The sequence below is a fragment of the Ailuropoda melanoleuca genome, chromosome 1, assembly GCF_002007445.2.
Source record: "Ailuropoda melanoleuca isolate Jingjing chromosome 1, ASM200744v2, whole genome shotgun sequence".
NCBI lineage: Eukaryota > Metazoa > Chordata > Mammalia > Carnivora > Ursidae > Ailuropoda > Ailuropoda melanoleuca.
This window is the reverse complement of record NC_048218.1, coordinates 8,402,789-8,430,382: the sequence shown is the minus strand read 5'-3', so window position 1 is coordinate 8,430,382 and position 27,594 is coordinate 8,402,789. Positions and strand designations below refer to the sequence as shown.

Below are 27,594 nucleotides of genomic sequence, written 5' to 3'. Positions count from 1 at the left end.
AAGATTGAGGTGATAAAGAGAGGAAAGATAAGGGTCAAAACAGTGTTAAAGAGACCAGTATTGTTGTTAGCTGCCTTTCTGGGTGAAGCAGCTGTCCATGTGCTAAATATTTCTTTTGTGGGTAATATAGGCTGTTTGGAACCTCATTGAAGGAAACCTCCCATCTGCAGCTTCTGGACTATATCTCCACCCATCTTTTTGCTTTAGAACAGGAATTGGCAAACTACAGCTCATGGGCCAAATCCAGCCTGGCACCTGTTTTTGTATGGCGCATAAGCTAAGAATGATTCTTAAACATGATTCTTAAACATTTGGAAAAAATAAAAATAATACTTTGCAACGTATGAAAATTATGTGACATAGATAATTCAGTTTCCATAAAGTTTCGTTTGAATACAGCCGTGCCCACTGTCTGGGTGTAGCTATCAGATGCTTTCATTATGAGTCTAGGAATTAATGAGTTTATGCATTTGTCGAAAGTCATAGAACCTAAGACACAAGGGGTGAACCATAATAATGAATGCAAAATTTTAACTTAGGAGGGCAAGAGATCCAAGAATGGAATGCAGAGTGACGAAAACATTTAAATTTTTGTTTTTGCTTTTGTATTTCTAAGTAAAATGCTGGTACCGTTTCGTTGTTTTCCAGTACTCCTGCTGTGGATTTAACTGACACGCGCACACAGTTTTCACCTCCTCCCATCCTTCCAAGGCATTTATCTCTTTGTTGAATTACTGTGTGATTTGTCACTCTTACCATTATTCGCAAATGAGCCAACCAGAACTATGATTGCATTTTCTTTGTTGTACAGCTTTTTGTTTTTCTGAAATTAATAATTGTATTTTGTTTGCTTAGATTGCTCTTTTATCCAAACTTTCACAGAAGTGGAAAATCTTTTCCAGATGTGCTCAAGCACACCCAGTATTTTGTCAGTTTTGTTGGCTCACTTGTGTTTTGGGGACTTCCCTGTATCATCTTTCTGGAAATTTCCTGCCCCTTTCAATGTGTCTCCATCCCACATATTCCTCTTTTGGAGTTTACTCCCTTGGCAGGCACAATAGATAGTGTCTGAGAGCATGGGCTCTGGAGCCCACCTGCCTAGGTTCCAGTTCTGACTGACAGCTGGATGTGTAACGTTGGTAAATTACTTATTCTCTCTCTGCCTGAGTTTCCAATATGAAGGATGGGCGGGCACCCGAAAGGATGGTTTTAAACATTAAAGGAGCAAATACATATAAAAGGTCTGTAANATCTCCATCCATCTTTTTGCTTTAGAACAGGAATTGGCAAACTACAGCTCATGGGCCAAATCCAGCCTGGCACCTGTTTTTGTATGGCGCATAAGCTAAGAATGATTCTTAAACATGATTCTTAAACATTTGGAAAAAATAAAAATAATACTTTGCAACGTATGAAAATTATGTGACATAGATAATTCAGTTTCCATAAAGTTTCGTTTGAATACAGCCGTGCCCACTGTCTGGGTGTAGCTATCAGATGCTTTCATTATGAGTCTAGGAATTAATGAGTTTATGCATTTGTCGAAAGTCATAGAACCTAAGACACAAGGGGTGAACCATAATAATGAATGCAAAATTTTAACTTAGGAGGGCAAGAGATCCAAGAATGGAATGCAGAGTGACGAAAACATTTAAATTTTTGTTTTTGCTTTTGTATTTCTAAGTAAAATGCTGGTACCGTTTCGTTGTTTTCCAGTACTCCTGCTGTGGATTTAACTGACACGCGCACACAGTTTTCACCTCCTCCCATCCTTCCAAGGCATTTATCTCTTTGTTGAATTACTGTGTGATTTGTCACTCTTACCATTATTCGCAAATGAGCCAACCAGAACTATGATTGCATTTTCTTTGTTGTACAGCTTTTTGTTTTTCTGAAATTAATAATTGTATTTTGTTTGCTTAGATTGCTCTTTTATCCAAACTTTCACAGAAGTGGAAAATCTTTTCCAGATGTGCTCAAGCACACCCAGTATTTTGTCAGTTTTGTTGGCTCACTTGTGTTTTGGGGACTTCCCTGTATCATCTTTCAGGAAATTTCCTGCCCCTTTCAATGTGTCTCCATCCCACATATTCCTCTTTTGGAGTTTACTCCCTTGGCAGGCACAATAGATAGTGTCTGAGAGCATGGGCTCTGGAGCCCACCTGCCTAGGTTCCAGTTCTGACTGACAGCTGGATGTGTAACGTTGGTAAATTACTTATTCTCTCTCTGCCTGAGTTTCCAATATGAAGGATGGGCGGGCACCCGAAAGGATGGTTTTAAACATTAAAGGAGCAAATACATATAAAAGGTCTGTAAGCATGCAGTAAGCGCTCAGTAAATATTTGCTATTTTTGTTCCTGGTAGCGGTTGAGCCCATCCATGCTTCCGAAAACAGTCTTGAAGCAGACTCTTAAGATGAGGATCTGAGGTGAAACCGAGTCAGACACTTATGCCGACTCTACCACCCATGTGCCCCTCTGAATGTCTTTTTAAAATCTTCCGTGGACAGGGGTGCCTGGTTGGCTCAGTCAGTGGAGTGTGTGACTATTAATCTCAGGGTCATGAGTTCACGCCTCACATTGGGTATGGAGCCTACTTAAAAATATAAAATATAAAATAAAGTAAAATGCCATTTATATTATATTATTATATTATATATTATTGTATTATAATATAATAATATATTATATATATATTTGATCAATCATTCATCTCTCCTGGACAGAATATTTGTTATTGCTGGGCATATTGATCAAAGTATTTTTGAAGTTTTCTTTTGCTTACTTCATTGCCTCTGTTTTCTTTGTTCCTTTTTCTTTGTGTTTTTGACTTCTAATTTTACAGTCTCAAATGTCTGGAGATGGTTAACCTGCTTACATTTCCAAGTATGACACACAGCTGACTGGAAGATGTTCATGCATGAGTAGAGCTCCTTTGGTGGGCTTCAGTGTTGGGTGATCAGATAGGTAGGAATCAGTTAGGTTTTCTTGGGGGCACCCTATNTGGGTGATCAGATAGGTAGGAATCAGTTAGGTTTTCTTGGGGGCACCCTATGTCAGTATTTCTAAGAGCCTCAAGAATGGAAGTGTTAGAAAATAAAATAGGTTTGTTTAAAGTAATGTTTAAATTTGTGATGAGCACCGGATGTTGTATGGAAGTGTCGAATCACTGTATGGTACANGTGTTCCCTCTCTCGCTGGCTGTCTCTATCTCTGTCAAATAAAATAAAAAATCTTTAAAAAAAAAAAATATAATTAAAGTAATGTTTAAATTTGTGATGAGCACCGGATGTTGTATGGAAGTGTCGAATCACTGTATGGTACTCCTGAAACTAATACTACACAGTATGCTAACTAATTGGAATTTAAAAACTTAAAAAAATAACTTAAAAATTTTTAAGTATTTTTTAAAAAGTGGGAACAACAAAAATAAGATGCTATCCAGAAAGGCCTGGCACAACTGTAAAAGAAGCAGATGGAACTTTTAGAAATCATTCGGTTTTCCAGAGAGGATTTCTGCATCTAATCTCTTGCTGTGGCGTATACAATTCTGACTACTAGCTCTTCTGAAAGCTCAGCTAGGGAAAGGAGATGGGAGTGTCACGTTGTTCAGTTTGCTGACTTGGTATTTATCTCTTTGTTTATTATTGTGGTAAAATACACTTAACATAAAATTTACCATCTGGACCATTTTTAAGTATTTAAGTCAGTAGTGTTAAATACATTCACATTGTTGTACAGTCTCCAGAACTCTCATCTTGCAAAAGCTAAAACTATACCTATTAAAAAATAATTCTCCATTTTCCCTTCCCACAGCCTCTAGCAACCACCATTCTACCTTCTGTGAATTTGACTACTGTAGGTATCTCATATAAGTGTAATCATGAATTATTTGTCTTTTTGTGACTGACTTATTTCACTTAGCATAATGTTCTCAGGGTGGTTCATCCAGGTGTAGCATATGTCAAGGGATCTTTTCTTTTTGAGGCTGAATAATATTCCCTTGTACGCATATACCACACTGCGTTTATCCATTCATTGATGAGTATTTATGTGGCTTCTGCCTTTTGGCTATTGTGAATAATGCTGCTCTGAACGGGGGTGTACAAATAACCCTTCAAGATCCCTCTTTCATTTCTTCTCATTATGTGCCCAGCAGTGGAATTGCTGGATCATATAGCAATTCTATGTTTAATGTTATAGGACCATCCTAATAAGTATGAGGTGGTATCTCATTGTGGTTTTGATTTGTATATCCCCAGAGATTAGTGATATTGAGCATCTTTTCTTGTGTTAGTGGCCATTTGTATACAATCCAAGTCCTTTGCCCACTATTTAATTAGGTTTTTAGTCTTTTTGTTGATGTGTAGGAGTTCTTTATGTGTTCTGGATATTACCGTCTTATGAGATACTTGATTTGCAGATGTTTTTTCCCATTCCATAGATTGCTTTTTCATTCTCTTGGTTGTATTCTTTATTTCTTAAAAAGATTTTATTTATTTATTTATTTGGGAGAAAGTGAGCACGAACGGGGCGAGGGGGTGCAGAGGGAGAGGGAGAAGCAGACTCCACACTAAGGAGGGAGTATGACGCTGACACGTGGCTTGATCCAGGGACCCTGGGATCATGACCTGAGACAAAGGCAGATGACCAACTGACAGAGCCACCTGGGGGTCCCAGTTGTATCCTTTAATGTGTAGAAGTTTTAAATTTTGATACAGTACAATTGATTTTATTTCCTGTACTTTTGGTGTCATATCCAAGAAGTCATTGCTAAATCCAGTGTCATGAAAATTTTCCCCTATGCTTTCTTCTAAGAGTTTTACAGTTTTAATTCTTTATGTTAGATCTTTGATCCATTTTAAGGTGTTCGTTTTTTCTCTATATGGTGTAAGGTAAGGGTACAACTGGAGTCTTTTAAATAAGGATATCTAGCTTTCTTAGCACTATTTATTGAAAAGACTGTCTTTTTCCTATTGAATAGGAATTTGACCATATATGTGAGGTCTGGGCTGTTTGCTGACTGGCTTTTAACCCACCTGTTTTTGTTGTCCCTGAGCCTGCTATCATCACTTTGTCCAGAGAACAGACCTCCAGTTTTCTGCCGCCTTGCTTAGAATAGTTGCAGGGTGAAAGAAGGAAGGGGGGGGGCGGGGAGGGGAGAGAGGCGGGGAATCTCTGCTGCTTCTTTAAAGACTTTGAAGCTATCTTGTTTTAATACAACCTCTAGTACCTTTGACTTTGGAGTCACAAAAGTCTAATTCCTAAGGCTTTCTGGTGTTCTGCCAAGGTTCCTGGCCTGCTTCTTGTTTTGTTTCCCATCTCTTACAGGTTTCGGACTCAGCTCTTTACAGGCTATTAAATCAGTTGTCACTCTGTGCTTTCCAATTTCCAAACTACTGACTATTTTATCTACAGTTATCCATCACTTCTCTGATTGTTTTTGTTCTTCTGGGTTTATTCCTTTTTTTCCCCCTTCATTAGAAAGCATTTTCAGGTGGGAGCACAGGTAAACACTCCAGGTGTTCAGGCTTCCAAAAAAGTTTTATATTTAGCTGATTTTTAAAATGTGTATTTGTTGATTCTAAAAGTTATATTAATTCTTTTGAAAAAAACCTGTGTAGTCTTCAGAGCATCTCATTTGTGTGTGTGTGTTTCCTAATGTTTGGGGGGTGGGAAGTGATGTCTAATATTACTATATTTTATCTGCCAACATTTTCTCCTGGTGGATTGTTCTCTTAAATGCTTGTTCCCTTATTTTAGATTTTGTACTCAAATATTCTCCCAAATAATGACCAAGGGGAATCCTGTGCCATCTGGTTGAGGCTGTGTCTCCATAGTGTTTCTGCAGGTTATATAAATTGAAACACTTAACCCAAGTGAAGGCATGCCCCTTTTTACAGAGCTTCCTGTTATACCTTTTTTTTTTTTTTTTAAAGCATCTAGACCAAAACAGACAAGCTTCCCATTAGACAGATTCCTGCTGCCCCCAACTTCTTCTTGAGGTGTGGGGAGGAGCAGCTACTTCCAAATCTCCTATCCCTGAGTCACCTTTAAAAAACAAAACAAACAAAAAAAACCCCTTTGTATTCCAGTTAAGCGCCTCACTCACTGAATCCTTATTTTCAAATTCTATTTTTGTTGTTAATTCCTTCTTTACTCAAAGCCCTTAAAGATTTTCCTTTGTAAAATATTTTTAAGATTATTTATTTATTTGAGAGAGAGGGTGAGAGAAAGAGAGTGAGCACGAATAGGGTGAGGGGCAGAGGACAGGGAGAAGCAGACTCCCCACTGAGCAAGGAGCCTGATGCCCCTGGATCCTGGAACTCCAGGATCATAACCTGATCCGAAGGCAGGTGCTCAGCTGAGCCACCCAGGTGCCCCTTCCTTAATTTTCACTTTCATATGAGCTTAGTTGTGCCTTTAAGGAATACTTAAACAGCACACATACACAGTGTTTATTATGTTCCGGTTGGTCTTCTAAGTATTTACAGATATTAACTCATTTAATATTCTTAATACCCTGGTAAGCAGATAGGATTATCATCCTCATTTTTATAGATGACAGAACTTGAGGCACAGGGTTAAGCTTCTTGCTCAAGGTCACACACCTAGTTAAACATACTCTGCTTTGAGTGTGTGTGTTTGCGTGTCTGTATATGTGTCTCTATGTGTATTACTGCTTTGGCCGTTCAAGGGTGTTTTTTCCCCTCCACATCTAATGACATGTTCTAGAGATGAGAATTCAGAATAGTTGAAAAAGCCACTGTTTACCGTTCGGTTATTTCTTACTGATGCCTTCTTTGCTTTGCTCTCCTGGGGCTCTTACTCAAGAACAATGTGTACCATGTCAATTTGGAATTGATAAATAGGATGAAGACATTAAATGAAAATTGACATTCCCATTACCACATTCTGCCAGTACATCTAAAATTCAAAATACCCCATTTCCAATTCCAGATTTCACACCTAACAGAAATGCATAAAATAGAGCAAAGACGGATATTCTAAGGGTAGCTTCTCCTTTGGTAGCCAGAAGTTTCACACTCCAAAGCCATGCCCCATTGTAAAATTTGTAACAGGTGAGAAGTATGCCATTCTATAAACGGTAGGGTGGTAATTATGCAAAGGCAGTGGCTGGGACATAAAGAGCCTCCTGATGGTTGACCCCTGGCACCGTCTCAGATTAATTTGAGAAAGGCCCCTTGTGCAAGATGAAGATCTGAAAATTGATTTTTTTTTTAAAGTATTTTTTTGACAATGAGAGAGACAGCTAGAGAAAGAGGGAACACAAGCAGGGGGAGTGGGAGAGGAAGAAGCAGGCTCCCAGCGGAGGAGCCTGATGTGGAGCTTGATCCCATAACGCCAGGATCACGCCCTGAGCCGAAGGCAGACACTTAACGACTGAGCCACCCAGGCACCCCTGGAAATTGATTTTTATTAAAAAACTCTTAGTAACGTATGCTGTAAAAAGGCTGAATTACTTCATATGGCTTGAATGTGTGCTGTACTCCAGTTTGAAGACTGCTCTTCTACAGAATTTCATTTCTCACGTGTGTACTTCAGTCTAACGATGAATGAATGCTTGGGAATTGTCTATAACCAGGTATGGACAGAGGAAAAGCAGACCTCTTTCTGACACCTTGTGGCAGCAGCTGAGCACAACAAACACAGATTTATAATCTCATCACGTTTCCGGAGTTCTTCACATTAAATACTTAAAAGTGCTCCCTCTCTTTTTTTCCTTAAATATAAGATAATCTGTTCAAAATGAACACAAAATCCCCATTGCATAGAAATTCTCTTCAGTGGAATTTTCAAGCCTCAGCCTTTGAAGGCCACTTGTGCATTTTTATACATATGATATCTGTGTCGCTCAGGAATTTAGAGAGTTTCCTGTAACATGAGGTTGATTGGCATAGTCTTTCATACTGTATTACTGTGAATAAAATCAGACCTAAAATCCTTGGATTTGAATTTTTATCTGACATTGTGTAAAGGGTTGATAGATTTATATTACTCCACTGCCAAAGTTTAACTATAATGAACTTGGAGTAAATAGTATAAAAAGTATCAAATACTGATGTTCCAGGAGACCACTAGAAAAGCCTGTTGATTAATAACTGAAGCTAGATTTATTAAGCCTAATGCACTCAGGAAAAAACACCCCCTTGGCAAAATCTTAGTTGTGTCTCACAGTAATTTTGAGGTAGGCCTTGCAAGCAGGGTAACTTTCTGATTGGTGGTTTATGACATCATGGCTTTGGATTGGTGGACCCAAGGAGGTAAGGGTTTTGAAGTAGGTGTTGAAGAGTAAACTATTTAGTTTGATGAGCACAGCCTTCCAAGAATCTTATCTTTGGGGTTATATCTTCCAGGTATACCCTGAAGCAAGCAGCTATTATTTTTGCTTGGCCTCAGTGTTGTTCCTTTTATTTTTTATTTTAACTTTTTTTCAAGATTTTATTTTTAATAATGTCCACACCCAACATGGGGCTTGAACTTAACAACCCCGAGATCTACCTGTTGAGCCTGCCAGGTGCCCCGGTGTTGTTTATTACAAGGACAGAAAATTACATTGGTTTCTGTTCTCAAAAGACTTGAATTAATTTACATGAATCGTTGGTTTGTTTCAGCTTTGCCCGAAGTTTTTACATACAAATTCTACTAGTCACACTTGGCCATTCAGTGCAGTTGCTGAATTAATAGGTATGTAAAATTGACATTTCATGTATAATCTGTTGCTTGCAGTTGAAGTTTTAAAAAACTTTTCATTGAAAAATAATATGCAAATGTGCTGTTTAATAAAAATGTATTTTGAATGATATCGTTTTTAAAGGTTGTCTAGTGTAACAGCTGTTCAAATGGATGTCAAATTAATTGCTGTTCAACCTTCTCTGTAGTATTATTTTGCTAAATCCACAAAACCTTTGTGTTGAAAATAGTTTTATTCTGATTATAGAAGAAATTGATCTATTGCAAAAGTGGGAATTGTGTTTTTTAATAGCTGGGAAGTACATATAACAGTCGATTTGTTTTTCTGATGTAGCAAGTAGGGGGATTAATGTTACATTAGATTTGTGATAATACATTTTTGTTTCCTCCAATAGAATGATTAGGTGTAGAATTGTATTTTAATAATGTTTCAGTGAATATGAGAAGAGGCAAGGTTATGATCAGATTTGCATTATGGGTCATGATTTTTTTCCCTCTGGAAAATTCATGCATGTGAATTTTTTTTTTTTTAAGATTTATTTATTTGAGAGAGAGCAGGGGAAGGGGCAGAGGGAGAGGAAGCAGACTCTGCTGAGCGTGGAGCCAGAGGTGGAGCTCCATGCCAGGACTCGAGATATTGACTTGAGCCAAGAGTCAGCCACCTAATGACTGAGGTGCTCAGGCACCTCTGATTTTTTTTTTTAAGCATGTGTTTGAGAAACAGGTAATAAAGAAAGGTATATTCTTTGTAATTCTTAGAAATACTTTAGATTCTTTATCAAGAAAGGGTTGTTGTTGTGTTTTTGTTTTTTAAGATTTTATTTATTTATGAGACAGCCAGCGAGAGAGGAAAACACAAGCAGGGGGAGTGGGAGAGGAAGAAGCAGGCTCCCAGTGGAGCAGGGAGCCCGATGTGGTGCTCAATCCCAGGACTCTGGGATCACGCCCTGAGCAGACGCTTTACTAAGACTGAGCCACCCAGGCGCCCCTCAAGAGAGGGTTCTATCTTAGATGTATAAGATGAAAAAAGGAAATTTTGAGCACCCTTCTTTTCTTTAGCATAGTTAGATTTTCCAGAGTCTCCCATCTAACATGTGCTGTTCAGCTGGTTTTTAAAAAACCCATAAGTGGATATAACACTGCAGTTATTCAGAGCCATTCTTTTTTTATGGCAACCCAGACAGAGCCACCCAACCTGGGATTGTTCATTCATGTATAGTGATTGTCTGGCTTTGGGTTAGAGCGGCTGAAAGTCATGGTGCTCCTTGTTCTGTATCAAATTTAAGTGAAACACTGTTTTTCCCGAAGTGGTTGATTAGAAAGATGATTGTAGGCTGCCTTATGGAAGGATGGTTTGAGAACCATTATATATGGTTAGTCATAAAGACTTCAAAATATACCTCAGCAAGTGTTTTGTAGTCAGTTAAGGCTATTCAGGTAGAACTTCGGTAGTTCACAAGCTGATGTTATTGCTGCTTCTGTTGACGTTTTTTTCATTTTAAATGGGGATCTGTAGAGAGATCATAGAAATGTAAAAGCCACCAGAAACTTTGGTTAGATTGGAAAGGGCCACAATTTGAAGAACTGTGTAGAAGGTAAACCTTCATCTGTGTATCCAGCTTAGCAAAAAAACCCCAAAAAACTGCTTTGTTGTTTATTCAGTAACTGCACTGCATTCCTTCCGTGTCAGCGTGTAGTGCGAGTTGACACTCAGCTCTCAGTTTCTCTCTCAATAGCCAGGCCGTTTCTTTGGGCAGAGGAAGACCTCCCTATCTCGATCATCTCTTTGGCACGTTCTTTTTGTTTGTACTTTTTCAGTATAGTGGGTACCAGGGTGACAAATGGAGGGCTTTGGAAAGAGCTAATTCCGTAATGATCAGTGAATGATATATAGCAAGGTACAATTCAGTTTCATGTTTTCAAATCTTAGGAGTTCCTGAACATTTCGATTTTTTAAAAAATGTGTTGCTTGTTAAAGGATTATACTGGACTAATTGCTCTTTAAAATGTAAAATCAAAATTTCTCAAAACTTTTGTTTCCCAGATAATGCTTATGATCCTGATGTGAATGCTAAACAGATATGGATTGACAAAACGGTGATAAATGACCATATATGCTTGACATTCACTGATAATGGGAATGGTATGACTTCAGATAAGTTACATAAAATGCTAAGGTATGTAAAAGTGTAACCTTTCTTTCTTTTTTATTTTCAGATTTTATTTATTTATTTGAGAGAGAGAGAGCATGAGCGGGGTGAAGGACAGAGGGAGAGGGAGAAGCAGACTCCCCACTGAACAGGGAGCCCAACACAGGGCTCAATCCCATGACTTTGGGATTGTGACCTGAGCCGAAGGCAGGCACTTCACCGACTGAGCCACCCAGGCACCCCAGAAGTGTCACATTTCTTAAAAACATTGCTTTTATTACCCAGTTCAGGAGTTTCATGTGTCATACTTACTGCCCGTACTTTTTGTTTTTTTTTAATATATACTATACCCACAGCCCACTCTGTTCTCTTAAGTCTTCTCATCATTTCCTAACTGATTATTAGACAGTCCCTGCCATTCTTACCCCCCATGTCTGATTTACCCAAAACTCCATTCCTTTAGAGTTGTAGTGCCCTGATAGCACTTACATACTCTAGTGTTAATTAATTTCAACCAGTATTTCCAGTAAAACGTGGCTTTTGGTGGGGAGTCATTTTAAAGGGATTCTGAGGATAAGGAAGAAAGCAAGATAAGATAGTCATAAAAGCCTTGCGCTCTAGGGTCACAGAATAGGATGTCAGTATGAAGCCAAATGTGCATGAAAAGGAAACCAAGGTACCTAGTACAGATATAGGGTAGAGAAAATGTGGCAGCAGAGCCCTTTCTACCGTCCCTTAAATATTTGTTACTCTGCCAAAAACTCCAGTCGATGCCATTAGTTATCATACGATAGTAGGCTTGCTGAAATCAAGGGAGTTGTTCACATTTAGAAGAAATTTCATGGAGTGAAATCTCAAGGGTCCCAGGAGTCCAAATGCAAACTCAGTTGTTTTGGCAGGATGTGCCAGACAATGAGCTTCTGTTTTAGTTTGTAATTCTTACACCCTACAACGCAGATTTAGTTTTCATTTCAGAGATGGGGAAACACATCAAAATAGATTAAAACTAATTTGCCTAAGATTATGCAACTAGAGAGGACGAAGCTAACATTTATACCCAGGCTTTTTACTTGATGTTAATTTTTGAATTAAAAAAAATGAAGATTATAATATAGATAGATAGATAGATTTATATTATATTTTTAAAATCCTTTTTTTTTTTCCCCTTTTTAGCTTTGGCTTCAGTGACAAAGTCACCATGAATGGTCATGTCCCAGTTGGATTGTATGGGAATGGCTTCAAGTCAGGTTCTATGCGTTTGGGTAAAGATGCAATCGTGTTTACCAAAAATGGAGAAAGCATGAGTGTGGGCTTCTTGTCTCAGACCTACTTGGAAGTCATAAAAGCAGAACATGTGGTTGTCCCAATAGTGGCGTTCAACAAACACCATATCCTTTTGATTTTGAAATAGAAACTGTGGAGAAACTCTGAAGAAATACACTGAACCATTCCCTCCTTTTGCCCTCCTCCAGGTTCTTGTTTTTTTTTTTTTTTATTATTTATTCGACAGAGACAGAGACAGCCAGCGAGAGAGGGAACACAAGCAGCGGGAGTGGGAGAGGAAGAAGCAGGCTCATAGCAGAGGAGCCTGATGTGGGGCTCGATCCCATAATGCCGGGATCACGCCCTGAGCCGAAGGCAGACGCTTAACCGCTGTGCCACCCAGGCGCCCCCAGGTTCTTGTTTTTTAATCACAGTTTCCATGATAGCTCTTGTTCCTACCCGTTGCCTCTTATATCTGAGACTAAGCCTTTGTCCCTTTCTCTCTTCTGTGGGAATTGTGCCATGGAAACTCTTAACATAAGGTGGTTGCATTCTGTGTTCAGCCCTGTAACTCTCCCCTTTATTTCAGTTGTATTATGTCTACTAAGATGTGTGGTCTGCCTTGAAATTTTCCCTAAGCCCATGAAAAGCAAGGTATCTTTAGGAAAATGTCTTCTGTGTTTTTATAAACAATTCAGATACTAGCAACCATTAAATTAGTTAGGAATCATAATAAATTTGCTCATACTTCATCTTCCTTGGTGTTCATCTGAAATCAAACTAGTTTTAAAACTTAGAAATTAATTTAGGAAATAATTATGTTACTATTACTGTTTGAGTTTTTACATTGCAATTGTGAAAAATATGTTGTCGGTCTAAGTCTTTAACTTAAGATATACGACAGATGATAAATTTAGCAGAATCAAAAGCGAGCCTTGCAGCAATTCTGGAACATTCTCTGTTTTCTACGGAACAGAAATTACTGGCAGAACTTGATGCTATTATGGGTAAGAAGGGGACGAGGATCATCATTTGGAACCTTAGAAGGTAAATGTAGAACTCAGCGAGTGGTTTCTCATTTGGAAAGGAAATTGCTTTTGCAGGAATGGTTTTGTTACATTTATCCATTGTCACACGGAGTAGAAATACGTTGGAAGGTGCTCATTTTTTGGCATAGGTAACGATTTGTGTTTTCCAAGAGTGTTTTACTGAGGCCACTTTGGCTTCAATTTGAGATAATTTCATATTATTAAAACTAAATTTCCCAGCCCTGCCATTCAGTATCCATAGAGCTCAATTCTCATTTTCTGTTATTCTACTCCTCCTCAAAAAGAAAGGGGAAGAAAGTATCCCAGCTAATAAGCCCTAACTTATATAAGTTAGGAAGAGAAATCTTTGTTAATTACTTAAAGCCAGGCATAATTTAACAACTGGTGAGAAAAGTAATGTAGATGAGACCTCTGTATTGCTAAAGATTGTAGTCCTTTATCTTTGTGAGGATAAAATCATTTGTAAATAAGGTTTTTTAAAAAATTTAGCATGAATGTATAATGTTGAGATATTTAGACACATAGAATGATAGGAATAAAGCACAAATTGGTAAGCCTAAAATACTTTAAATCTTTTCTGATCTATATTCCCTTTTTTTCTTGTTTTGCTGTTAAGCCCCTCCCATCCTCACTTCCCTCTTTTTTAAATTTACATTTTTCATTTTGAGATACCTGTAGATTTGTGTGCACAGATCTCATGTATTCTTTATCCGGTTTCTCCCAGTGGCAGCATCTTGCAAAACTGTAGTTCAGTAGTATTGATACCAACATTGATAGAGTCAAGAGACAGACATTTTCATCACCCGGGATCCCTCATGTTGGCCTTTTATAGCCACGCCCACTCCCTCCTTAATCCCTGACAACCTCTTAACATGTTCTCCATTTCTGTAACTTCATCATTTTAAGAATGTTATATCAGTAGAATCCTACAGTGTGAAAGCTTTTGGGATTGGGTTTTTTCATTCATCATATTTCTCTGGAGATTCATTTGGGTTCTTGCATGTGTCAGTAGTTTGCTTCCTTGTCCTCACTGAGTGGTCAGTACCATCTTAGATGGTCAGTACCCACCTAGATGGACCATCATGTGTTTAACCATTCACCAGTTAAAGCACATCTAGATTTTTATCATTTTGAGTTTTTGCAAATAAAGCTGTAAACATTTGTGTACAGGTTTTTGTGGAAATACGATCTATCTTTTTCTAAGGTAAGTGCCCAAGAGTGTAATTGATGGGTCATATTGATGAGGGAACAGAAGGCTGGCTGAAGACAAAGCAGAAGCTGACACCCTGCAAACCCCCTCCACCCCCATGTATGTGACATTCCTCGGCACTCCTGGCTGCCCTAAAACTAAGGAAAGGAAAAAAACATATGATTAGCTGACAGAGATCATAATCCTGGGAGGCCTGGGTCTCCCTCAGTTTACACATGTCCTAGTGATTTACAAGGAAGAAGCTTTCTTATCAATAGCCTAACTTCCAGAGGCCCATAATTCAGTTTCCTGAAGCCCTAACATTACCATCCCCTCCATAAAATTGAGGGAAGCTGAGGCAGAAGGAAATGTAAATAAAACAGAATTTCTTTCCGGACCTGCAGCCCATTGATAAGGACACGTAATAGGAGGAAAGTAACATTCTCCAGGGAAGCTACCCACTATCTTACTATTAACACCTTCTAAGGGGGTCAACCACCTTAACTTGACAATAGCAAGGCCTCCACTGTCCTGTCAGTCTTCTTTGACATATGAAAGTGCTTTCTCAGCCTCCCTTTTTCGTCACCTCCCCCAGCCCCATGGTATATAATCAGCTACCTCTCACAACCCGGGGCAGCAGCTCTTTCTGCCCGCGGGGACCCATGGGTCCTGTCCCCGTGCTTTAATAAACCACCAATTTTGCACCAAAGATGCCTCAAGAATTCTTTCTTGGTCGTCAGTTCTGGACTCCACCCCACTGAACCTCACGTATATTCCATGACCTCATCATAATGGTAGTTTGCCTGTTTGGTTTTTTTAAGAAACTGCCAGAATGTTTTTCAGAGTGGCTCTACCATTTGACTTTCCACCAGCAGTGTGTGAATGTATGCAATTTTTCTGCATCTTCCTGGATTCCTTTTCTTTTGTTTTTCCCCTGCTTTCAGCTCCTCCCTCCCCTGAACCGGGGTAGGTGTTTTGTTTTGTTAATTAAGTATATTTGCTTATCTTGCTGTGAAGCTAAAATTTAGCTCTTTCAAAAAATTGTTTTTATAGCTACAAAAATGCAACAGAGTTTGATTTTGATAAGGATAAATACGACATCAGAATTCCTGAAGATTTAGATGAGGCAACAGGGAAGAAAGGGTACAAGAAGCAAGAAAGGATGGACCAAATTGCTCCTGAAAGTGACTATTCTCTGAGGGTATGTATTCAGCTCTCTTTCTGGACATGAGAAGATCATCAAATAATGGAAATTATGTTATCCACTTGTGTTATAAATGCTGTCAGTGATCTCTAAGTAAAAGTACCTCAGACAGGAACCAATTTAACTTTTCATGAGCACGCTGATTGTTTTATTTGCTCAGAAAAACAGTTTTTTAGTTGTAAAGTCGTCAGGTCTAACAGCACTTGCGGTTCTTTCCCTGTGTGATTAGATTATTTGCATTAGGAATACTAGAATCAGTATGTCCTGTAGGAGCCATATTAATTAATTCAGGCAAAAACAACAAATTCAGTGTTTCTCTCTTTTAGTGTAAAATATTCTAGAGCACACACCTTAATTTATATCCTAAAGCAAATAAATCGTAGACTACAAATCATACACATTAATACAATTTTGTGATAAATCTCTCTCCACATTTGACCTTAGAAATATGTTTTTGAGATTGAAGAAATTAATACTGTTTAAAGTGTTGATATGATAATAAGAATATTGTTTCTTAGTCACTATAAAACATATAATACTAACTTCCCTTTCTTTTTTGTGCTAAGATGATTTCATAACCCCAATCTGAGGATACATGTGACATTTACACATTTATAACTTTCTGAGACCCTACCAGTTATATACCCAAAACCTTACCGAAGTATGTCCTAGTTGTTAAGAAAATCTTGCTCTATTATGAAACGGGGCTAGAGGCAGGCGGAGCAGGTGGTGTGGATTTAGTATACCATGAAGTAAAATGTTTTAAAATATCGTTAATAAATTTTATAAATGACAAAACACCACTAATTCTGAAGTCAGGAAATAAAGAGAAATGTTCCAATTTTAGTTTTGTGTTGAACCTTTCATCTGTCTTGTGTTATTCATTTCTTTAGAGGTACCTGATGGCTTGGAGGCAGGCATAGAACAGCATTTTTTTTTTTTTAAACATGTTTTAGGATACAGACTTCGGTCAAGATTGTAAAGTATATAAACTTTCTTTTTTTTTTCAGATTGATTTATTTATTTTAGAGAGAGCATGCCGTGTGGGTGGGGGGCAGAGGCAGAGAGAAAATCTCAATCAGACTCTCTGCTGAGCGCAGAGCCCATGCTGGCCTCAGTCCTTGGACCCTGAGATCATGACCTGAGCTGAAATCAAGAGTCGGCCACTTAATTGACTAACCCGCCCAGGCATTCCAATATCTAAACTTTCATGCGTTTAGAATTGAAAACACATTTAGATTAGTGCTGATTGTTACAGTTCAGTTTTTCAAAAATACTAAGTGTGTCTACTTGGCTTAAGTGTTGGTGTATTTATATTTTCGTGTTCAGGTGTACAGTAGACCTTTTTGTCTATATTAGATTTTGCTTGTTATTTTGCCTAAATAAAATTTATCATTACTTTTAAACGGCAATAGTAATATACGAACCTGACAGAAGAGCCAGAAAATGCAGTCCTTTTTTGTACGTATGTACATTCTTTAAAAAATTAAAATGAGATCTCACATATGCTGTTTTGTAACTTTTTAAAAAATTTTATTTGTAATATAATATTTATATAGGTCAGTAGATTGTTTTCTGCAAACCATTTTTCTGGCTGTAGTATATTGAGTTTATTTAAAAGAAAAGCAATCAAATATTAACTAATGAACAGCTTTATAGTCTCTGTTGTTGAAGAGTTCATGGGTTCTTTATCAAAGCAAAGTGTTGGTTTCTTTTTAAATACACATATCAGTAATGTTGAACAAATTTGTAGGTAATTATTTGGAAAGGACAGATATTGTTGTGTGTCTTTGCAGGCTTACTGCAGTATATTATACCTAAAGCCAAGAATGCAGATCATCTTACGTGGACAGAAAGTGAAGACACAGCTGGTTTCAAAGAGTCTTGCCTACATCGAACGTGATGTTTATCGACCTAAATTTTTAGTATCCTTTATTTTCCTTTTTTTTTTTTCCAGACTATTTATTTATTTGTCCAGTTTGGGGGAGGGGAGGGCAGGAACAGGAGGAGCAGCAGGCAGAGGGAGAAGCAGGCTCCCTGCTGAGCAAGGAGCCCAATGTAGGACTCAATCCCAGGACCCTGGGATCATCACCTGAGCTGAAGGCAGACGCTTAACTGAGCCACCCAGGTGTCCTTTATTTTCCTTTTTATAATGCTGTATAAAGATACATTTATAAAGTGTATTTCTCTTCCCCCTTTCTCCTCCTATCCTGATAGGGAGTCTACTCCTCTCCAACTTTGCTGTTTTTTAATACACTTTCTGACTCATTAAAGAATGACTTGGAAAGGATGATTTGAGGGGAATAAGGTGGTATGTTCAGAATTTTCCTTAACATTTAAGACTAAAACGGTGAGAATTACTTTTGGATTCAACTGCAGAAATAAAGACCATTATGGGATAATGATGTATCACAGAAATAGACTCATCAAAGCTTATGAAAAAGTTGGGTGTCAGTTAAGGGTAAGTTTTATATCTGAAATGTCTATCTTTTATAAAAAGTTAAAATATTATGTTATTTGGTCAGATGTGAAATAATATGCGTTGCTTAATGACTTTTAAATGTCAGTGTTTTTAATAATGTTGGTATGGCACTTGAACTTAAAATACTTTTATATTAATTTCTCATTTGGTCCAAATAATCTTCTGAGGGGGACAGAATATTTTATCTCTGTTTTACAGATGAGGAAATGGGACTAAGAAGTTAAGTAACTTGTGCTAGACCTAAAATGAGTATGGTTCTTAGATCCAGATGCAGGTCTTTTGATTGCATTTGGATATGGATCCCTGATTATTTCTGGGATGAAACTGGTTATTTTATTTAGTCCTGACTAAATAGCCAGAAAAATAGGATCATATAGGTGATTTACTTTGGAGTTAATTCCGAAATATATTGGAGTCCTCCTAAACCACTTCCATCGTTGTAGAATTCAATTGAGGATGACGAGCATTGCCCACTATGCTAGGCTGTTCATCCTTTACATGTTTTCATAGAAAGGTTTTTTCAGAGTGTATGTGTTAAGAATTCAGTGATAAATTCTGAAAGTCAAGGTTGTTAAAGGTATTAAGTCTAGGCATAACTTGTTTTCCAAGTTTATGGTTTTCATTTTCTACTCCTCTTGTTTCATTCTAAGTTATTTGTAGGATGATGTGAACTCTACACAGTGTAATAGTGTGGGTTTTCTTGAATATTGCTCAACAGGGGTTGTAACTCGGTTATATATTTTTACATGACATGAGCCCAAAATACAGCATTTTTGCAAAAGTAAGCAAACTTTGTTGGATTCTTCTGGGTAACCACTAATTTCAGTTAACAGCTAAATACAGAAATCTGGCAACCATGATATAAGGTGTCAATAACTTTTATTTAAAATGCTAATTTCCATTTATAATTGGACTAGTAATTTTCATCAGAAATATCCTATAATTAAAGTTATGGGGAATTTCACTGGTAAAATTAGAAATGCATTTTTGGTAATAAGCTTTGTTTCTCAAGTGCCTTGGGATTCAAAGGAAACAATGTATCTGCAGCAGAATGTAAAATATTTTTTCTTTTATCATTTATGAATCTGACTTAAGATACACAGCCCATTTTTCCAACCCAGTTAAATTTGCGTTGTGTGTAATTTCTAGTTAAGGTTGATCTTGTAAAAAATAGGCTTTTACAGCCAACTCTTACATTGTTTTTCTTTACCAGGTGATGGACTGGGCATAGTATTTGCATTCTGTGGATTCAATAAACAGTTACTAAATAAGTGTCAGATACCTGGTATGATTTGCCGTGCTTGATGCTTAGAATAAGAAGATGATAAGATACAGAGCATGCTGTCAGAGCTCTGGTGAGGGAAAATGTGGTACAAATTGGAAGCATCAGAAAAAGCTTCTTGGAGAAAGTGGTGATTGAGATGAGTCTCAGTTGATGTCACTGTTTTGAAAAGTCTGGCAAGGGTTTTCCAGGCAGACAAAAATCTCTGCAAAGGAAGGGAAAGAGGCTTCAGAGAATGTGACCTCATTAAGAGAGTAGCTAACTCTGCTGGGGCATGTGCGACTAAGTCAGGAGAGTGATGGGGAAGAGACAAGAAGATGAGGCCGGAAAGAAGGTGAACAAGAACTACAAATTGAAGGGTATTGTGGTTTATTAATGGTATGAGATGAGGAGCCACTGATGGTTTTTAATAGAGTGGGATTATGATTAAATCTGCATGGTTTCATCTGTATTTCTGAAAATTTTCACTTTCACTTTTTCCCTTTGTAGACTCAGCTACAATTGTGAACAGAGTATACTTGCTAATCATGTATAATCAGAATATATGACTCAGTATACTTTGATTTCAATATTTTAGCTAGCAGCATTTTTACTTCATCGCCATTAGCAACTGGATGTGACTTTGGATAAATGATTTTAATTTTTATCTAGCAAACTTTTGGAATATTATTGCTAGAGTCTTTGCTAGATACTGGGGCTATAGAAAGGAGTTAGTTGTGCTTTCCACTATCTAAGAAATGCATCCCAGTAGAGGTGGTTTTTTTCTTTTGTATAAAAGTGAGGATGATAATACTTGTCTAAATGGGTATTTGACAACAGTGGAAGTGGTTTTGGAGGAAGGCTCTAATATATTTAGGAATTAACTTCTAGAAAAGTAAAATATACCTACCAGACACTATTTTTTAATCTAAATTTCATAAGAATAACATGAACTGTAGAAAAATGTTTCATATAAATTATAAATCTTTGTGGAAGGTAATTATTTTGAGCATCATGTCTTATGCTTAAAACACTGATTTCATTTTCCTTTTCAGGCAAACAATATGGGTGTTGGAGTAGTGGGAATTATAGAATGTAATTTCCTAAAGCCAACTCATAACAAACAAGATTTTGACTATACTAACGAGTACAGGTATGTTACCTATTTAAGTTCCTGACTTCATACAGTTTATTTTGGAAATACTTTCATTTCTTTTCCTAAGCTGAATTTTTTTTCTGCCTTGCGGTTGTTTTTATATTACAGAACTTTCAGAAAATTGGTAGGTGAGAGGCTTACATAGAAAACACATTTAGCCATCTTCTCCCAACCTAGGAATTACATTCTACTCCCTCACCAGTAGAAATTCATCCTCCCCTGTCTTTACTGATGAAGTATTTCTGAGATTTATAGTAAAAATAGAGGATGTTCCTGCTTTCTTGGTGTCAACACTTACTGTGTAATATCCTGAAACTTTGTACTTATTAGATGGGAATTTGAAGGTAATTTAGTCCTGTGTACTTTAGACAGAAATACTCCGATCTTTTAAAAGTGGTTAGAAGTCACAGAATGAATATGACCATCAGTTTCACTTGTAGATTTAGGAAGCACACTTTCCCCTAATGAGCACATATGATGGAGTAGAATGCATAAATCATGTGAACATTGGTGATAAAGACAAAGATAATGTCATAGGCCCTTTTTTCAAAGATTTTATTTATTTATTTGACAGAGAGAGAGACAGGCAGTGAGAGTGGGAACACAAGCAGGGGGAGTGGGAGAGGAAGAAGCAGGCTCATAGCGGAGGAGCCTGATGTGGGGCTCGATCCCATAACGCCGGGATCACGCCCTGAGCCGAAGGCAGATGCTTAACCGCTGTGCCACCCAGGCGCCCCAATAGGCCCTTTCTTCAAATAAAGAACAAATAAAGTAGAATAAAGAAAATAATAAAGGTAAGAGCAAAATCAGTGAATTAGGAATCACATATAATACAGAATATCAGCATATACTCTAGAGTTTACTCCTTAGGCAGAGGCTAGTCCTGTTAGTTGAACAGGGATAATTTAATATAAGGAATTATTAACTAGGATAATAGGGTGATTACTAGTGAATTAGGGTGATTAGGGTGAATACTAGGGTGATTATTATTAACTAGGATACTAGAGGGTGATTACTAGAACGGGTGAAAGAGGACAGTAGGTGCCCATAACTAGCAGATATGAAAGACTAACTATTCCCTCAAGGTTGAAAAAGAAGACAAGGAACTAGGAGAGGTCCTCCTGCCCCTAAAGTGAGAGATTCAGATCTTGTAGTGGTCATGACAAACATAGGAACAAGCTACCTGCAAGTTTCTTGCCAGAAAAAGGAGGCCTGGCCAGTGCTGGTCTGTAGATATGACCTGCTATTGCTAGAGGCTGTGGGTGGGCTGCAGCTGTTCTGTAGAGGGGACCTGTCTTTGCCTAAGGATGTGGGCACCCTGGAACTGGTCTCTTGCTGGACGTTGTGGGCTGCTGGAGGGCAGAGCATGGCTAGAGAGCACAGCTGGAGCTCCTCTGGGGGCCTCTGGGCTCCCTAATAATAATAATAATAATAATAATAATAATAATAATAATAATAAATTTACCAGAACATGAAGAACAATGTCTTGCTGTCACCTAGCAGGTTCTTTGACCTGTTAGTCCAGTTCAGTGTTCTTCAGGCTGCCAAAGGATAAATGTTTACATGATCAGGCTTCAGAATCACAAAACTGAGCAAAGAAGACTGGATTTGGAGCTGATAGACAAAAAGTTCATAACTGAAGAAAATCAAAAAGCCCGAAGTTTGTTCTTTGATAAGATTAGTAAAGGGGCAATAAAAGGGGAAAAAAGAAGAAAACAAATCATCAAGATCAGAAACGAAAAGGAGGCAGATGCAAAAACATCAAAGGAATAGCATGAGCAATTTTTTACTGTCTTAGATGATATGACACGTTCCTTTAAAAAAATTGAATCAATTTTTAGAAAACTTCCCACATATTAAATTCAAACATTTAAGAAGGAAGTAGCACCAGTCTTACACAATCTTAAAGGTTTTATGAGGGCATATAACTTTTGTAGTGAACATGTAAATATATTACAAGGCAGGGAATTTGTGTCTCATGATCGAGGTATAAAAATTTTAATTAAAATAATAGCAAATACCATCTAGTGTTATGTAAAAAGGATAATTAATACATTAAAACCAATTGGATTATATTCCAAGATGACGTTTTAATATTCCACAATCAATGTAGTTCATCACATTGATGTTAGAAAAGAAAAATAACCGTAAGGTTATTTTCGTAGGTACAGAAAAAGCACTTGATAAATCACAACACCCATTTGTAATTTTTTTTTTTAATTTGAGAGCACACGTACACGAGTGAGTAGGGTGGAGGTGGGGGGTAGGGTGGGGCAGAGGGAGAGGAGGAGAGAATCTTAAGCAGGAGATGGTGACCTGTGCAAAAGTCTGAGCAACCCAGGCGCACTGTGCTCATTTGTAATTTAGGGAAAAAAAGAACACTTACAAAATCATTAATAGAAGGGCATATTAGCAATACAGAGCATTTACAGAAACACCAAGCATCATTCCTAAAGGTGAATTATTAATAGGTTTCCCCTTAAGGTTGAAAATGAGATAAGGATTCCTGCTATTCACCATTGTTCTTGAGGAAATAACCAGTATAATAAGGAAAGAAAAGGAAGTAAAAGTTACAAGGGTTGGAAAGGAAGAAATAAAACTTTTCTGTACAAGATAATAAGTATTGAGTATATAGTGAGTCCAAAATAATCTGCAAATTTAGAAATAATAAAGGAACAAGTTAAATGGTATGTATTCTAGGGTTGCTGGATAAAAAGTACTCAGAAATTGATTGTATTTCTGTTTACCAACAACTAAAAACTAAAGCATGAAATTTAAAAATTTCATGAGAAGTGTCAAAAAAAAAATCAAGTACGTTGGAGTAAATAAAATATGCAGCATACACACTGAAAACTATGAAATATTGTATATTGTAGAGTGAAATTTAAGCCCCAAATAAGTAGGCATACCAGGTTCAAAAATTGGAAGGCTGAATTATGATGTCCATTTTTCTCTAAAATAATTTACTACAATTTCAGTTTTTAAAAAAATAAAATCCTTGCCAGTTTGTGTGGGTGTTGATATTACTAATAGGCTTATTCTAAACTTCGTGTGGAAAGTCAGAAGTTCCACGATAGTTAAGACAATCATTAAAGAACAAAGCAAGAAAACTTAACCTACTAAATACCAATACTTGTGAAGCTATGGTAACTGAGTGTGGTATTAATTAAAGGATAAGCAGTCTATTGAAATAGAGAAGCCAAAAATAACCCCCCACTTACACGTTTGGTTACCTGATTTATGACAAAGATTACATCATAGTATAGTGGGAAAATGATCATCTTTCCAAAAATGCTGGGTCAGTTGGCTGTTTGTATGGTTAAGATGACTTCTACCTCAGATGAAGAAAAAATCAATACCAGATGGATTTTAGACCTAAATGAGAAAGGCAAAAACAGAAAGTGAGAACAAGATTCTCAAAACCTTTAGTAAGCAAGTTTTTAAAACAAGATGCAAAAAGAATTGATCATAATGGGGAAAGTGGAAAAATTATTTAAAATGAGTAAGACAGAGAATGTTGGCAAGATGTAGAGCATTTGGAGCCCCTGCACATGGCTGGTGGGTATGAAAATCGATCAGTTTTGAGGACTGTTAGATTATTGAGTAAAACCAAACATGAGTGCCCACCCCATGACCCTGCAGTTTCACTCATTGGTATATTCTCAACACAAATGGGCACAGTCTCTTGGGCTAAGGAGTAGTGGTGATGAGAGGTAGAGAGGAAGAAGACTTGAAAAAGTGAAATACAGGGAGGGTATGTTTAGGAAGGAAGATTCATTCTCATTTGGACACTTACATGTGATATAATAGTGGAGAAAAAATTAGTGGGAGATCATGGTTGGGGATAGAAGTGTCTGGTTCATCTGCCAGTGTAGAATTTGAAGTCTCGATATTTGAAAGCTTTGTTTTCAGTTTAGAGTGTTACACTGACTGTATGTAGCTTGTGTGTGTGTAGTTCTGGCACAGTATGTGCTTAACTCTAATGATTGCTGAAGTGTGGCCTTAGATCCCACTGATTTGCTTTTTATTAATATCTTATTGGGGGGAAAGTGACAGTCTTAATTGTGGGACAGAAGCTATTTTGAAATATCCTTGCTGGTGATGATTGCATACTTCTATAAAGTAAAAGTTTGCGTTCTAATTTGAATTGAAGCTTATAAGTTTATCGGTTGGGGTTGGAATTCAGAGAGCCTATGGTTCTCCCACTTATTGGTCTGCAACATACTTTCTCAACAGAGGACATAAAATAGTACTGTTTGTATCTTCAAAGACGATCCTGGCTCTGCTCTGGGAACTTAAAAATGTCCTTGTAGAAAATTGCCATTAGAGCATTCTTTACTAACTGTACCTTTGGAAGTCCTCAATCTCCCCTCCCCCCCTAGTGTCCACAAGATCCTTACTAAGTCGTCATTTGTGCTTTCTCTGTGACAAAGATTTAAGCTTTATCTTTTTTTTCCTTAAATTGATTTTGATGAATTTTTTTAGGCTGACAATAGCAGCATTAGGAGAAAAGCTGAATGATTACTGGAATGAAATGAAAGTGAAGAAAAATGCAGAATATCCTCTAAATTTGCCTGTTGAAGATATTCAGTAAGTACATTAAAAAATATCAGCCAACTCTAATATCAAGATGTGATATTGAAGGGTATAGTGATGCTACACAAACTTTGAACTAAGCCAGAGTAAGAAGTAAATTGTACAGGGGCACCTGGGTGGCTCAGTCTGTTAAGCGTCTGCCTTTGGCTCAGGGCGTGATCCCAGGTCCCTGGGATCGAGCCCCACATCAGACTCCCTGCTCCACTGGGAGCCTGCTTCTTCCTCTCCCACTCCCCCTGCTTGTGTTCCCTCTCTCGCTGGCTGTCTCTTTCTCTGTCAAATAAATAAATAAATTCTTGGGGCGCCTGGGTGACATAGAGGTTAAGCATCTGCCTTCAGCTCAGGGCGTGATCCCGGCGTTGTGGGATCGAGCCCCACATCAGGCTCCTCCGCTATGAGCCTGCTTCTTCCTCTCCCACTCCCCCTGCTTGTGTTCCCTCTCTCGCTGGCTGTCTCGCTCTCTGTCGAATAAATAAATAAAATCTTAAAAATAAATAAATAAGTAAATAAATAAATTCTTAAAAAAAAAGTAAATTGTACAACTCCAATCAGCACACCGTGAAATGAGCTAGTGAATGTATACTTTTATATATACACACAAAAGATTCACGAAGCAGTATTTATCCATATGTTGCATGCTGATACTTAATTCATTTAAAAAAATAAAAGTCTTGACCCACTAAATTGATTTCATGATCCATTAATGGGTTGCATTTCATAGTTTGAGAAACTCTGGTCTTGTGTAATAGTTAGGATCATGGGTCTAAAGCCAGACCTGAATTTAGATTCTAGTTCTGCTTAAATAATGATGTGACATTGAACATGTTACTTGGCCTTTTGTAAGCTTCCATTTTTTTTTGCTTGTAAAAGTGGGAACAGTAGTAGCACTCACCTCCTAGAGTTACAAGACTTAAAAAATACGCCTAACAAGCATTCAGTAACGTGGTAGCACACAGTACCAATATTGTGAATGAATGAATAATAACTGTGTACTGATGGAAAGATGATCAAGATGTATAATGAGGAACAAAAAAGATGCAATTCAATGTATTAATTTCCCATTTTATTTTTTTAAGTGTCCATATACCCTTGCATAATTCTGCAAGCACAGAAAATTCTGCCAGGGTTTAAAAAAAAATGAACACTGTTAAGCTCCTGAAACAAGGGGTTTGTATTTACTTTATAAATTTCTGGAGCACATGGGTGGCTCAGTCGGTTTACTGACTCTTGATTTCGGCTCAGGTCATCATCTCAGGGTCGTGAAACTGAGTCCTGCATCAGGCTTTGCACTGGGTGTGGAGCCTGCTTGGGATTCTCTCTTTTCCTCTCCTTCTGCCCCTTACCGCTCTCAATCAATCAATCAATCAATCAATCAATCAATCAATTTCTGGGTTGTTTGAAGTTTATGTAACTATGTAAATGCTTTTTTAAAAATTTAGATTTAAAAAGTTATTGGCATTAAGGTAAAGTCTTCAGTATTCAGTGACTTGTTAGTTAAGTGAAATGTTAAATGAATACCTAAATTCTTCATAGGGTCATTGTAATTTTCAAATGATAAAACTATAAAGCATTTTATAAGCTAAACGAATATACAGATTTTAGATATTCAGAGATATGCTTATGGTAGAGGTTGAAAGTGTAATAGAATTATTTAAAATGCTTAAATTAATAACAATAGCTTGTCTATTTTTTCTGAACTTGAGTATTTTATTGTGCTCATAAATATACTAGGTTGGACATTGCAAATACTAACTTAATATAAATTTCAGAGCAAGGCATTTGGAATCTTTTCTTAAGTTGTTTGCGTTTTTATTACCAGAGAATAAATTGAATGGTATGCTATTAAACAAGACATTTAAGTCTCATTGTTTAAATTGGCCTGTTAGCTTTAACCTTTTGAAGGTAACCAGAATTGTTGTTTTTAAAAATTTAACTTGCTGCACAACAATAATTATGTCGCAGGCATTTCAGGAGCAGAGTTAAATACTAAAGGCATTTTGCAGTAGAAATGACGTGGAAGATCTAATGAAGTATACTTCGCATCTGCATTTTCATACTAATATCACGTCGTTTTGTTACAGGAAACGTCCTGATCAGACATGGGTTCAATGTGATTCCTGTCTAAAGTGGCGAAAATTACCAGATGGAATAGATCAACTTCCAGAAAAATGGTATTGCTCCAATAACCCTGACCCACAGTTCAGGTACCATATAGTTGGTAGAACCCTTTTTGGAAAGGCAGAAAGTACTGTTTAAGATGTACGAATAGGCGCTGGTGACGTGTTATTCCCATGTGATTTTTCTGACTAGAAATTGTGATGTTCCAGAAGAGCCTGAGGATGAGGATTTGGTGCATCCTACTTATGAAAAAACCTACAAAAAGAAGTGAGTGTTGTATTAGTGATTGGCGGGGAAATAATGCCCAGATTATTAACGGTGGTGGGTGTGCAGCATTAGTTTGATGCTTCTCCAAGATCAAGCTAGTACAACCCAGAAAAGATTATGACCCCCAAAAAGATTTTGATGGGG

At 37.4% G+C, this 27,594-nt stretch overlaps 1 protein-coding gene across 1 annotated transcript in view; it reads left to right on the top strand.

The window, feature by feature from the left end:
- The window catches only part of MORC3 (MORC family CW-type zinc finger 3), a 41,296-nt gene that overhangs the window by 1,441 nt on the left and 12,261 nt on the right, over window positions 1-27,594 (top strand). The window contains exons 2-12 of the mRNA XM_034655692.1: window positions 8,637-8,709; window positions 10,760-10,892; window positions 12,039-12,253; window positions 13,028-13,175; window positions 15,420-15,567; window positions 17,367-17,495; window positions 17,912-18,031; window positions 20,369-20,466; window positions 24,955-25,059; window positions 27,147-27,269; window positions 27,376-27,450. Of these exons, the coding sequence (XP_034511583.1) occupies window positions 8,637-8,709; window positions 10,760-10,892; window positions 12,039-12,253; window positions 13,028-13,175; window positions 15,420-15,567; window positions 17,367-17,495; window positions 17,912-18,031; window positions 20,369-20,466; window positions 24,955-25,059; window positions 27,147-27,269; window positions 27,376-27,450 (1,367 nt within the window). The remainder of the gene's footprint in view (window positions 1-8,636; window positions 8,710-10,759; window positions 10,893-12,038; window positions 12,254-13,027; window positions 13,176-15,419; window positions 15,568-17,366; window positions 17,496-17,911; window positions 18,032-20,368; window positions 20,467-24,954; window positions 25,060-27,146; window positions 27,270-27,375; window positions 27,451-27,594) is intronic.